The 13,112-nt window shown below is 38.8% G+C and overlaps 1 protein-coding gene across 10 annotated transcripts in view; it reads right to left on the bottom strand.

The window, feature by feature from the left end:
- Window positions 1-13,112, bottom strand: part of PKN2 (protein kinase N2) — a 170,372-nt gene that overhangs the window by 53,234 nt on the left and 104,026 nt on the right. For 5 of the 10 annotated variants that reach the window (XM_035252057.3, XM_035252056.3, XM_035252058.3 and 2 more), the window contains 3 exons: window positions 11,425-11,575; window positions 10,686-10,831; window positions 10,376-10,589 (listed from right to left, as the gene is read on the bottom strand). In XM_035252057.3, the coding sequence (XP_035107948.1) occupies window positions 10,376-10,589; window positions 10,686-10,831; window positions 11,425-11,575 (511 nt within the window). The remainder of the gene's footprint in view (window positions 1-10,375; window positions 10,590-10,685; window positions 10,832-11,424; window positions 11,576-13,112) is intronic. The other 5 variants (XM_078332367.1, XM_009001633.6, XM_009001634.6 and 2 more) reach the window with 1 other exon arrangement.

Here is a 13,112-nt window from a genome sequence, read left to right as displayed (position 1 = left end):
CCCATAAAAAAGAAGACTTTGTAGGTGATGTCACAGAAAATGATAGAGTAAGGAAGTCCTACTGTGGTACAGAGCAGATGACATAGCATCCAGTACTTAAGATGGATGTAACTGCAAAATAAAGTATATTCCTTTTGTTTCTTACTTGTTTTGTCAAAATTTGGCCTTGTGAAATTGTTTTTTTAAAAAGATTTATGTAAAGAATTCTTAAAAAAAAAAAAGTCCAAAGACAGTCTCTTCACAGAAACAGAAAAAGAAACTGACAAAAACTTTCAGAATTGAGTTTATCAGAACTCTGGAAAACATTCAAAGGTTTACTACAAATGAGCCAATGTTTAATCAAAATCAAAAAAGCAAGGGACACTTCTTAGAGCTCTGTGGAGTTTTCACTTACCTTTGCCTCACCCCTCCCCTAACTCTCAACAGCATCAGGGCAGTATTGAAGATGGCAGCCTACAGGCCTGCTGTAAGGAGGGAGCAGAGATCTTTTTCTCAAATAATTGCGGTTGCCTGCTTTGACCTGTCTCAGGGCTCCCTAAAATACTAACACCAACAGCTTGCCATTATTTCACCTAACTAGAAAATCTTTGAACTGTCAAAGGCAGAGAACAGCTAAGTGGAGGGCATCTATCAAAAAAACAATGGAAGGCAAATGAACCAGTCTGTGCAACCTAAGGCAAAAGAGGATCAGTTGGGGCAAACAATAGAAAAGCCAAAAGAACCTGGGAGGAAAAGGTAGCAGAGGAAATGCTTTGGAGAATAAAAGATTTTGCAATATTTCTACATATTATTGGGAAACTAGAAGTCTAGGTGCAAGCAAGAGGCATCCTCGGAAGAGATCTGAGACACCCTAAGCTCTCACCTATGGCTGACTCTCAAGCTCTGCACAAAGCAAATGCAGAGTTGTTAAGTGTCTGGGTGAGTGCTCAATCACAGGGTCCTGCTGCAAAGACTGGGCAATCTTTTCTCCTTCAGGAGTTAAAGGAAATGTCTGTTGAAACACCAGATGACCACTATATAGTAAAACAAAAAAAGTATCTGAGACAGGTCTCAATTTAGAAGTTTATTTTGCCAAGGTTAAGGACATGTCTGACACAGCCTCAGGAGGTCCTGACATGTGCCCAAGGTGGCTGGGTTACAGCTTGGTTTTATACATTTTAGGGAGACATAGGATACATGTAAAATGTACATTAGTTGGGTCCAAAAAGGAGGAACAACTCAAAGTGGGGATTTTCAGGTTATAGGTAGATTCAAAGATTTTCTGATTGGCAACTGGTAGAAAGAGTTTATTTAAAGACCTGGAATCAACAGAAGGGATTGTAAGAGTGCTGTAAGACAAGGGGAGTTGTGGAGTAACTGGAAGGCCATAAAAAGAAGAACCCCACTCTTACTTACTGTAAGAGTGCTGTAAGACAAGGGGGGTTGTGGAGACCAAGGTTCTCATTTTGTAGATGAAACCTCCAGATATCAGGCTTCAGAGAGAAGAGATTATAAATGTTTCTTATCTGTTCTGTCAGTCTTAAGGTCTCTGTTTTGATGTTAGTACTGCTTAGTTATGCCTGAATTCCAAAGGGAGGAAGGCATAGTGAGGCATGTCCAATCACCCATTCCCATCATGACCTGAACTAGTGCTTCATGTTTACTTCAGAATGCCATTGGCTGAGAGGAGAGGTCCAATCACTTGGATGGGTGGCTTAGAATTTTATTTTTGATTTACAATATATTAATGAAATAGGTACCTCAGGTACAACACATGAAAAAGAATACTGTCTTTTCAAAATAGATTATAAAAGTTACTAAGCAACAACATATAGCAGAAAAAAGAAATCTTTAGAAAGAGGAGAATCTGATTTATAAGTACACTAGGGAAAGATAGTACTTGAATTATGAAGCAAGCACAGTAACAGGATATGGTCAGGTCATAGAAAAAAGAAATTAATGTAAAGTCTTTTAGGCTGACTGATGGTGCCATGGATGCCATGTTAAACTCTGTGACCTGCACATTCCAGATGAGTTCCTGGAAAATCTAAAGTAACTGGAAGGCCATAAAAAGAAGAAATGATTAACCCTTGAGGTACCTACTTAACTTTCAGACCTTCTCTATTGTTCCTTATTCCCACCCTAATTGATAAAGCCATTGGACTTTGTAACCTACGTTGGTCAACCTCATGACTCCACACCCTACGACCCCCTCCAAGTTTGCAAAAAACTGCCCTAAACTGTAACTTTCCACCCCCCACCCCAAAACTATAAAACCAACTCCTATCCCAACCGCCCTTCGCTGATACCCTTTACAGCCTCAGTCTGCCTGTGCCCAAGTGAATATACAGCCATGTTGCTTACACAAAGCCGGTTTGGGGAGCCGCTTTATTCAGTGCACACGTTTTAACAATTAACAAACTATTTCCGGGTAAGTCAAGACATTGGACTTACTAGATTAAGATGTTCAAAGATCTAAAAGAAACTATGGACAAATATCTAGAGGAAACAAGGAAAGTGATGTCTCAACATCAATACAGAGAACATCACTACAGAGAAACATCAATACAGATGAAATAGATGTATACAGATGTTCTGTACAGATGTATAGAACATCAATACAGAGAAAAAAAATTATAAAAAAAGTACCCAAAAGAAATTCTGGAATTGAAAAATACAGTAACAAACATGAAAAAATTTCCTAGACAGGTTCGATATCAGATTTGAACAGGTAGAAGAAAAACTGTGTGCCAACTTGAAGATAGATCAATTGAACTTGTCTAGTCTTAAGAGCAGAAAGAAAAAACAATGAAGAAAATCAGAGTCTAAGAGAAATAGCCTAAGGCACACCAATGCAGGCAAAAATTGAAGTCTCAGAAGGAGAAGAAACAACATCTGATTGAAAACTTACCAAATTTGATGAAAGACATGAACCTACATATCAAGCTCAAAGAATCTAAGTAGAATAAATCCAAAAAGATCCACTACACAACACATTACAATTAAACCGTTAAAAGACAAAGAAAATCTTGAAAGCAACAAGACAAAAATAATTAATCATCACTTGTTTACAAGGAATCCTCAGTAACATTAACAGTTGATTTCTCATCACAAAGCATAAAGGCCTGAAGGGAGCAGGAGTTGTTTTTGTTTTTTTGAGACCCCAGTCTCACTCTATCACCCAGGCTGGAGTGCAGTGGTACCATCTTGGCTCACTGCATCCTCCACCTCCCAGGTTCAAATGATTCTCTTGCCTCAGCCTCCTAAGTAGCTGGGATTACAGGCACACACAATCATGTCCAGATAATTTTTGTATTCTTAGTATAGACAGAATTTCACCATGTTGGCCAGGCTGGTCTCAAACTCCTGACCTCAAGTGATCCACCCACCTCGACCTCCCAAAGTGCTGGGATTACAGGTGTGAGCCACTGCTCCTGGCTGGACAATTTTTTAAGTGCTGGAACAAACCCAAATTGCCAGCCAAGAATTCTCTCTCTCTCTATATATATATATATCAGAACTATCATTCAAAAAAGAAAATAAATAAAAGATTCCCAGATAACAAAACCTAAGGGACACTAGGAGACCGGCTCAAACGAAATGCTAAAGGAAGCCTTTTAGATTGAAATGAAGGAGGTGGGGAGGTGAAGGCAGGGGCCAGGTAGGGGAGGGAAGGCCACAACAAGGGGCAGGGGCCAGGTAGGGGAGGGAAGGAGAGAAGGGAAGACAAATGCAAGTAAGGTTAACTACATAAGTAAATATAGAAGCCAGTATTTCTGTATTTTAAGAAATGCTTCTTTTTGTTTCCTTTATGATTTAGAAGACTAATGCATAAAACAATATTTATAACCTATGTTAATTTATGTTAATGAGTACATGGTGCATAAAGACACTTTGTGACAATGTAACAAGGGAACAGTGAAAGAGTTTTGTAGGCTACTGAAGACAAGATTATTATGAATTTAGGACATTAGTTATAATCACTGGGGTAATCACTAAGACAGTAAGAAACCTGCACATGGGTGTTTGTAACAGCTTTACACGTAACTGCCAAAACCTGGAAGCAACCAAGAAGTCCTTGTAGATGAATGAATACATAAATTATGGTATATCCACACAATAAAGTATTATTCAGCACAAAACCAAAAATGAGCTATTAAACCATGGAAAGACATGAAGGAAACTTAAATACGTATTACTAAGTAAAACTTAAATACATATTACTAAACTTAAATACATATTACTTAATTACATATTAAAAGACATGAAGGAAACTTAAATACATATTACTAAGTGAAAGAAACCAATGTGAAAAGGCTACACAGTGTAAGATTCCAACTATATGACCATTCTGGAAAAGGCAAAATTATGGAGGCAGTAAGATCAGTGGTTGAGAGGAGTTCAAAATTTAGTGTAAGACCAGGCCTAGTAGCTCATGCCTGTAATTGCAGCACTTTGGGAGGCCAATGTGGGCAAATTGCTTGAGCCTAGGAGTCTAAGACCAGCTTGGGCAACACAGAGAAGCCCCGTCTCTACAAAAAAATAAATAAAATAAAATAAGCTGAGCATGGTGGTATGCACCTGTAGTCCCAGCTACTAGGGAGGCTGAGGTGGGAGAATGTATATATATCTACCTTAAAAAGGGGAGCTACAAGGGAATAAAAAAAGGTAGAGTAGAAGCTGGGCATAGTGGCTCACCCCTGTAATCCCAACACTTTGAGAGTCCAAGGTGGGAAGATCACTTGAGGCCAAGAGTTGGGAGACTAGCCTGAACAGCACAGTGAGACCCTGCTGCTTGCAAAAAAACTAAAATTTAGCTAGGCATAGTGGCACGTGCCTGTATTTCTAGCTACTCAAGAGGCAGAGGCAGGAGAATTTCTTGAGCCTAGATGTTTGAGGTTACAGGGAGCTATGATCACACCACCGTACTCCAGCCCAAGCAACAGAGAGAGACCCTGTCTCAAAAATAAATGAAACAGAATAGAAATTTCAATCAAAATCTAAAGAAGGTAGTACTAAAACTCAGAGAAAAAAGATAAACACTTGTAAAGAAGAAAAGAAAAACCAGCAAAATGACAGAAGTAAGCCCTTTTGTTGTATAATAATTTGGCTGGTTTTTTTGTCCCTGGTTTCTGGAAGGCAGCCTCTAGCGTAAACCTCTGGAAATTCTCCTAGTGATAGGAGTGCCTTTGTTATTCATAGTGGATACCTCAGACACCACCTGATAAGGTGACTCATGGTGGGCCTCTAGACAGTTTCAGGATGGGAGCTGGCCATGCCAGAAAGAGTGATCATATCTTTAGGGGGTTGAGGCTTTGAGCCACATATCAGCCTGGCCTCCTGCCCTAGGGAGGGGCAGAAGGCTGGAGACTGAATTCAATCATGTGGCCAATTATTCACCTGAATCACACCTATGTAACAAACCCCCAGTGAAAACTTTGCACACCCAAAGCTCAAGTGAACTTCCTGGTTGGTGACAGACATTCATGTATTAGTAGGGTGATGTGTTAGATCCTCTCAGATCTTGTCCTTTGTGTTTATTTTCTTTTTGCTGCAGTGAGCCATGAAGGTACTAATTTGTATCCTTTATAATGAAAATGTAATCCTAAATATAGAGCTTTCCTAGGTTCTATAATTTGTTCCAGCAAATTACTGAGCTGAGATGCTAGTAGAAATCCTGGAATCTGTAGACAGTTGGTCAGGAGAACATGTGGCCTTGGAAAGTGTTTGCTGCTTGCTTACAAAGTGAGGGCAGTTTTGTGGGGGACTCTGCTATAAAGCTATTAAGTTTAATCTACCTCTCAGTAGTTACCATCAGGATTATTACATCCTATCAGTAATTACCTTAAATGTTTCTCTTTCTTTCTTAGAGATGGAGTCTTGCTCTGTCACCCAGGCTGGAATGCAGTGGTTCAATCACCGCTCACTATAGCCTCAAACTCCTGGGCTCATGCAATTCTCTTGTCTCTGCCTCTGAGTAGCTGGGAATATAGGTGCATGCAACCTCACCTGGATAGCTGTCTTAAACTATTAAATTAAAAAGCAGAGACTGGCCAGATATGGGGACTCATACCTGTAATCCCAGCTCTTTGGGAGGCCAAGGCAGGCAAATGACTTGAGGCCAGGATTTCGAGACCAGTGTGGTGATCATGGTGAAACCCTGTCTCTACTAAAAATACAAAAATTGGCCAGGTGCAGTGGCACATGCCTGTAATCCCAGCTACTTGGGAGGCTGAGGCACAAGAATTGCTTCAACCTGACAGTGGGAAGCTGTGCCGAGAGAGTGAGACTCTGTCGAAAGAAAGGAAAGAAAGGAAAGAAAGGAAGGAAAGAAAGGAAAGAAAGCAAAGAAGGAAAGAAAAGAAAGAAAAGAAAGAAAAGAAAGAAAGAAAGAAAGAAGAAAGAGTAGAGACTGACGGAATGGATATTATAAAACAGGATACATCTAAGAGACTCATTTGAACCCAAAGACAAAGCCAAAACAAAGTGGAAGTAGCTGTTCTAAGATCAGACAAAATAGATTTTAAATTAAAAATTGTTATAGGAGGCTGGGCCTGGTGGCTCATGCCTATAATCCCAGCACTTTGGGAGGCTGAGGCAGGCAGATCACGAGGTCAAGAGATCGAGACCATCCTGGCCTGTCTCTACTAAAAAATACAAAAATTAGTTGGGTGTGGTAGCATGTGCCTGTAATCCCAGCTACTTGGGAGGCTGAGGCAGGAGAATTGCCTGAACCCAGGAGGCAGAGATTGCAGTGAGCCGAGATTGTGCCACTGTACTCCAGCCTGAAGCCTAACGACAAACAAGACTCTGCCTCAAAAAAAAAATTGTTTTAGGAGACAAAGAAGGACATTATAAAAGGAGTTAAGGTAGAGATAAGGAGTCAATTCATCTAGAAGATGTAAAAATTGGGAACGATCCAAGATGGCCGATCGCTAACATCCCGGGATTGCAGCTCTCAGGGAAGGCGCGGAGAACTAGAGGACGCCACACTTTCAGACGAAGTCTGGTCGCTCACAGAGCAGAAGATCCCCCAGTGGTGGAAACACACGAGTCGCCAGCGCGACTCTCATGGTCGGCGCAGCGGTTCCGGCGGCACCTCGGCGCGGCAGCGCTCGGCGCGGAGTAAATGGGACCAGGGACCGGTTCCCCTTCTGACCGAGGTTTGGAGCCCCGGGAAGGCAGAGTCGCCCACTACGGAAACAAGTAGGAAGCCCGACAGGAGAATCCTGGGCAGAAAAGCACCATGAGTTTTAACGCCGTTGCTCTGGCCCTGGGAACTAACAACCTGGACGTCCACTCAAGAGACCTAATCTGAAAGTTGGTAATTTCAAAGACGACAGGAGGATAAATTTACAATGACGGGAAGAAACCAGCGTAAAAAAGCTGAGAATACTCAAAGTCAGAACGCCTCTCCCTCTAAAGATGATCACAGTGCCACATCAACAATGGAACAAGGCTTGATGGAGAACGAGCGCCTCCTGATGACAGAATCACTCTTCAAGGAATGGATAATAACAAACTTCGGGGAGTTAAAAGAACATGTTGTAGCCCAACTTAAAGAAACTAGGAACTTTGAAAAAAGGTTTGATGAAATCCTATTCAGAATAGACAACTTAGAGAGGAGTATGAGTGAATTAATGGAACTGAAGAATATAATACAGGAACTCCGAGAAGTATGCACAGGTTTAAACACTCGAATTGTTCAAGCAGAAGAAAGAATATCAGAGGTCAAAGTCCAACTTAATGAAATAAAACGTGAAGAAAAGATTAGAGAAAAAAGGATAAAAAGGAATGAGCAAAGTCTCCAAGAAATGTGGGACTATGTGAAAAGACCAAATTTACGTTTGATAGGTGTACCTGAATGCGACGGAGAGAATGAATCCAAGCTGGAAAATACCCTTCAGGATATTATTCAGGAAAATTTTCCTAAACTAGCAAAGCAGGTCAACATTCAACCCCAGGTAATACAGAGAACACCACAAAGATATTCCTCAAGAAGAGCAACCCCAAGGCACATAATCGTTAGATTCACCAGGGTTGAAACGAAGGAGAGGATACTAAGGGCAGCCAGAGAGAAAGGTCAGATAACCCACAAAGGCAAGCCTATCAGACTTACAGCAGATCTCTCGGCAGAAACTCTACAGGCCAGAAGAGAGTGGGGGCCAATATTCAACATCCTCAAAGAACAGAACCTTCAGCCCAGAATTTCATATCCAGCCAAACTAAGCTTCACAACTGAAGGAAAAATAAAATCTTTTATGAACAAGCAAGAACTCAGAGATTTTATTACCACCAGGCCTGCTTTACAAGAGCTTCTGAAAGAAGCATTACACACAGAAAGAAACAACCAGTATTAGCCTTTCTAAAAATACACCAAAAAGTAAAGAGCACCAACATAAAGAAGAATTTACACCAACAAATGGATAAAACAGCCAGTCAACATCAAATGGCAGTAACCCTAAATTTAAATGGACTAAATTCCCAATCAAAAGACACAGCCAAAACCCAACGGCATGTTACATCCAGACCTGTTTCACATGCAAGGATACACAAAGACTCAAAACAAAGGAATGGAGAAAGATTTACCAACCAAATGGAGAGCAAAAATAAATAATAAATAAATAAAAAGCAGGAGTTGTAATTCTTGTATCGGATAAAATAGATTTTAAAGCAACAAAGATACAGTGGTAAAAGGATCAATGCAACAACAAGAGCTAACGATCCTAACACCCAGATAGGAGACTTAGATTCAATGAGACAGAAAATTAATAAGGATATCAAGGACTCAAACTCAGATCCAGAACAAGTAAACTTAATAAATATTTATAGAGCTCTCCACTTCAAATACACAAAATATACATTCTTGTCAATACCACATCACACCTACCCATTAGTTTAAATGAAACATTGATTGGCCATTATTAATATCCAATTTTTTTCAAAATAAAGCAATATTTCCATTTACTCTCCCTCTTTCTCTTCCTCTTTCTTCCTCTCCTTTACTTATTATTTTTTTTTCTTTCCTTCTCTCAATAAAAAAGAAATCAACTTGTAAACCTCTAGATCCAGGTCGGCAATGTCTCTTTCATTGCTTGATTTCCTTTCTTCCCTTCCCTCCCTCCCTCCCCGCTTCCTCCCTTCCTTCCTTCCTTCATCCCCTCCTTCCTCCCTACCGTCCTTCTTCCCTTCCTTCCTGCCTTCCTCCCCCCCCCCAAAAAAAAAAAGAAATAGAAGATGTAAAAATTGTAAACATACATGAACCTAGCAACAGAGCCCACAAATATATGAAACAAAAATTTACATAAATGAAGGGAAAATATAGACAGTTCTACAGAAACAGTTAGACATACTACAATACTTCCAATAATGGAACCAACAGAACATGATCAAAAAAGAATGAAAGAAAGAAAAATAGTAAGTGTCGGTGAGGATTTGGAGATACTGAAACCCACTTTATACATTACTGTTAGAAGTATAAAATGATATAAATGCTGTGAAGAACAGTTTGACAGTTCCTCAAAATCTTAGACATAACTGCCTTATGACCTAGCAATTACACTCCTAAGAATATACCCCCAAATTAAAAACAGATGTTCAAGCAAAAACCTGCACATAAATGTTCACAGCAGCACTACTTACAATAGTCAAAAAGGTAGAAAGAACCCATATGCTCAACAAACACATCAACCAAATATGGTAAAGGTTGAGTATTCCTTACCTGAAATGCCTGGGCCCAGAAGTAGCTTAGATTTTGGAATGTTTATATTATACATACCAGTTAAGCATCCCCAATCTGGAAATCTGAAATCCCAAATCCAAAATACTTCAAAATGAGAATTTCCTTTGAGGATCATGTTGGGTGCACAAAAGGTTTTTGAATTTTGGAATATTCCCACAAGCGGAATACTATTCAGACATTCAAAGTGACTGAAGTACTGATACACACTGTAACATGAATGAAGCTTGAAAACAATATGCTTTTACTGATTGAAAACACTAAGTAAAAGAAGCCAGGCAGAAAAGGTCACAAATCATATAATTCCTATCATATGAAATATCTAGAATAAGCATATCTGTAGAGACAGACAATTAGTAGCTGCTAGCAGCTGGGAGGAAGGGGGAAGGGGAGTGACTGCTTAACAGTCATGCGTTTCCTTTTGGGGTGATGAAAATGCTTTGAAACTAGGTAGTGGTGATGGTCACACAACATTGTGAATATACTAAATACTTCCAAATTTAATAAAATCAAAATGGTTAAAACAATAAATTTTATTCTATGTGTATCTTATCATCATTTTAAAAAAATTATGCACAGGTTTGTCTTTCAATTACTAAACCAGAACCAAATATAGACAAAAATACACACAAAAAACAAAGGATATACAGCACATACCTGTTAATGCTGCTGGTTTGGATAGTGTACTATATTGATTTTGTGTAGATATCATACTTTGACGTGGACTTAGTGTTGGTGATGCAACAAGTGAAAGTTCTTCAATAATAACACTGCTTTTGGGATGATTCTTGGGGAGTTCATTTAATCTTTGCTCTAATGAATACTTTAAAAGGTCCAACTTCTGACTTGATTCATTAAATCTTGCTTGAGCCTTGCACAGAGAAAAGACAATTGTTGTCACTTAAATAATCACATACTTTGAATAATGCATTTATTAAACCAAATAAAAATTTTTATTTAAAATTACTTCTGAAAGTGCTTTTCTGTCTGTTACTTTTCCTGAGCCAAGTAATTTCATTACATTCTTTGCACCTTCTGCTACTGCAAACTCTATCCTAAAATGATGCCTTAATTCTTCCATCCGAAGTTCAAGAGGACTTATCACAGGTTTTGCTAGAAGGGAAAAAAAAATTTAATTGCACCATTTATTGGCTTTCCAATTCGTAGTGATTAAAATTGTGAAAAGAAATAAATTATTATAACATTACAGTAAGTTAGTTCCTACATCAATAAACACTAAAATAATAATAGTTGATACATGTTAAAATTCAGAGCCTTTCATTTTTGTCATTACACATCTAAATTACAAAGCTGAAAAAAAGATTTTAGAACTGAAAGATATCCAAATATTGTAACATCGGGAGACTGAAAGTTTCTACTCCTACTCTTAGCAACTAGCTGTAAAGATTTCTTCTGGAATTAAACAAAACAAAAGAAAACAAAGCCATAATCTTAAACAGGAAACAGAATTTAAAAAAAAAATAAAGACTGATTAGAAGTATTTGATAATCTATTTAAATGAAGAGATACTTTCTAGATCAATATCTTCTTGAAACATAAGGGCCAAATATCTAAAAGCCAACTAAATATCCAACTAAATAGTGTAAAACTCAAGATGAAAAAAAAAAAATAGTAATAATAATGCTTCCTCCCCCTTAACTGTGAACCACTGCCCTGTTCCTATATAAGATTATTTAGCACCATACGCTCATAAGGAGAAGGACAATTTATTCCATCACCATTATCAAAAGCCAATTCATTAGTCTGGACTGCCTGAAGAATCTGCATTCGTATTACTTCTATTTTTGTCTTGCTGTCCTGGAGCAGTTGCTGAGCTGTACCATGGAGTTTCCGATCCTATTTAAAAAATAAGTTTGAAAAGTAAAGCAAATAAAGGGACAAATGAAACATTTTCATATCTTCTAAACAGATCAAGTGATATATCAGCAAGTGAAAAACAGCATTAAAAGAACTGTTAGCATTATAATATATAATCTTATAGATTTACAAAAAAAGAGCCATAAAACTTACAGGGTAAAGTTTGTGGAAAAACAATTCCATTAGTTAAGACAGTATGGAAGAAAAGTAAATATTACGGCTATGTGTTTTTTAAATTTATTTTTTAATGTATATATTTGTGGTGTACATGATATTTTGGTATATATACACATACTGAAATGATTATTACAGTCAAACAAATTTACCAATCCATCACCCTCTACAGTTACTCATTTTTATGTGTATGGTTTTATGTGTACCTAAAATCTATTCTCTTAGCATATTTTCAGTATATAATATTAACTACAGTCCGTGCTATATATTAGATCTCTGTACTTACTCATCCTACCTAACTCTAAATATGTACCTTTTGACCTACTTCTCCCCATTACTTCTATTGCTGGTAACTGTATTTTACTCTCTGTTTTTATTTATTCAGTTTTTTTTTTTTTTATTCCACAGATAAGTGAGATCATACAGCATTTCTCTTCCTGTGTCTGGTTTATTTCACTTTGTATAATGTCCTCTGGGTTCACCCATACTGTCAATGTGGCAGTATCCCCCCGCCCGCTTCTTTTTTGAGATGGAGTCTCACTCTGTTGCCAGGCTGGAGTGCAGTGGTGTGATCTTGACTCACTGCAATCTCCGCCTCCTGGGTTCAAGCAATTCCTCTGCCTCAGCCTCCCAAGTAGCTGGGACTACAGGCGTGCACCACCACACTTGGCTAATTTTTTATATATTTTAGTAGATACGGGGTTTCACCATATTGGCCAGGATGGTCTCGATCTCCTGAACTTGTGACCCACCTGCCTCAGTCTCCCAAACTGCTGGGATTACAGGTATGAGCCACCGCGCCTGGCCAGTATCCCCCTTTTTAAAGCTGAACAATATTTCATTGTGTATATACACATATATACGTGTGTGCATGTGTGCGTGTGCGCGCGCACACACGCAAACCCTGCACACAGTATCTTTATCCATTTATCTGCTAACACATATTGTAGGTTTGAATCTTATTACTATTTTGTTTTTTTTTTGAGAGACAGTCTCGTTCTGTCACCCAGACTGGAATTGCAGTGGCGCCGTCTCTGCTCAATGAACCTCTGCCTCCCGGGTTTATGAGAGTCTGCCTCAGCCTCCCGAGTAGCTGGGATTATAGGCACCTGCCATCATGCCCAGCTAATGTTTATATTTTTGTAGAGATGGAGTTTCACCATGTTGGCCAGGTTGGTCTTGAACTCCTGACCTCAGTTGATCCACCTGCCTCGGCCTCCTAAAGTGCTAGGATTACAGGCAGCAGCCACTGTGCCCGGCCTTATTATTATTTTTAAAAAAATCAAAATCCAAATTCACATTTGTAATTTTCTCATCTTTGCTTTACATAAAATAAAAAGAA

The sequence above is a fragment of the Callithrix jacchus genome, chromosome 7, assembly GCF_049354715.1.
Source record: "Callithrix jacchus isolate 240 chromosome 7, calJac240_pri, whole genome shotgun sequence".
Lineage (NCBI taxonomy): Eukaryota > Metazoa > Chordata > Mammalia > Primates > Cebidae > Callithrix > Callithrix jacchus.
The sequence above is the reverse complement of the archived record's forward strand: the minus strand, read 5'-3'. Positions and strand labels throughout refer to the sequence as shown.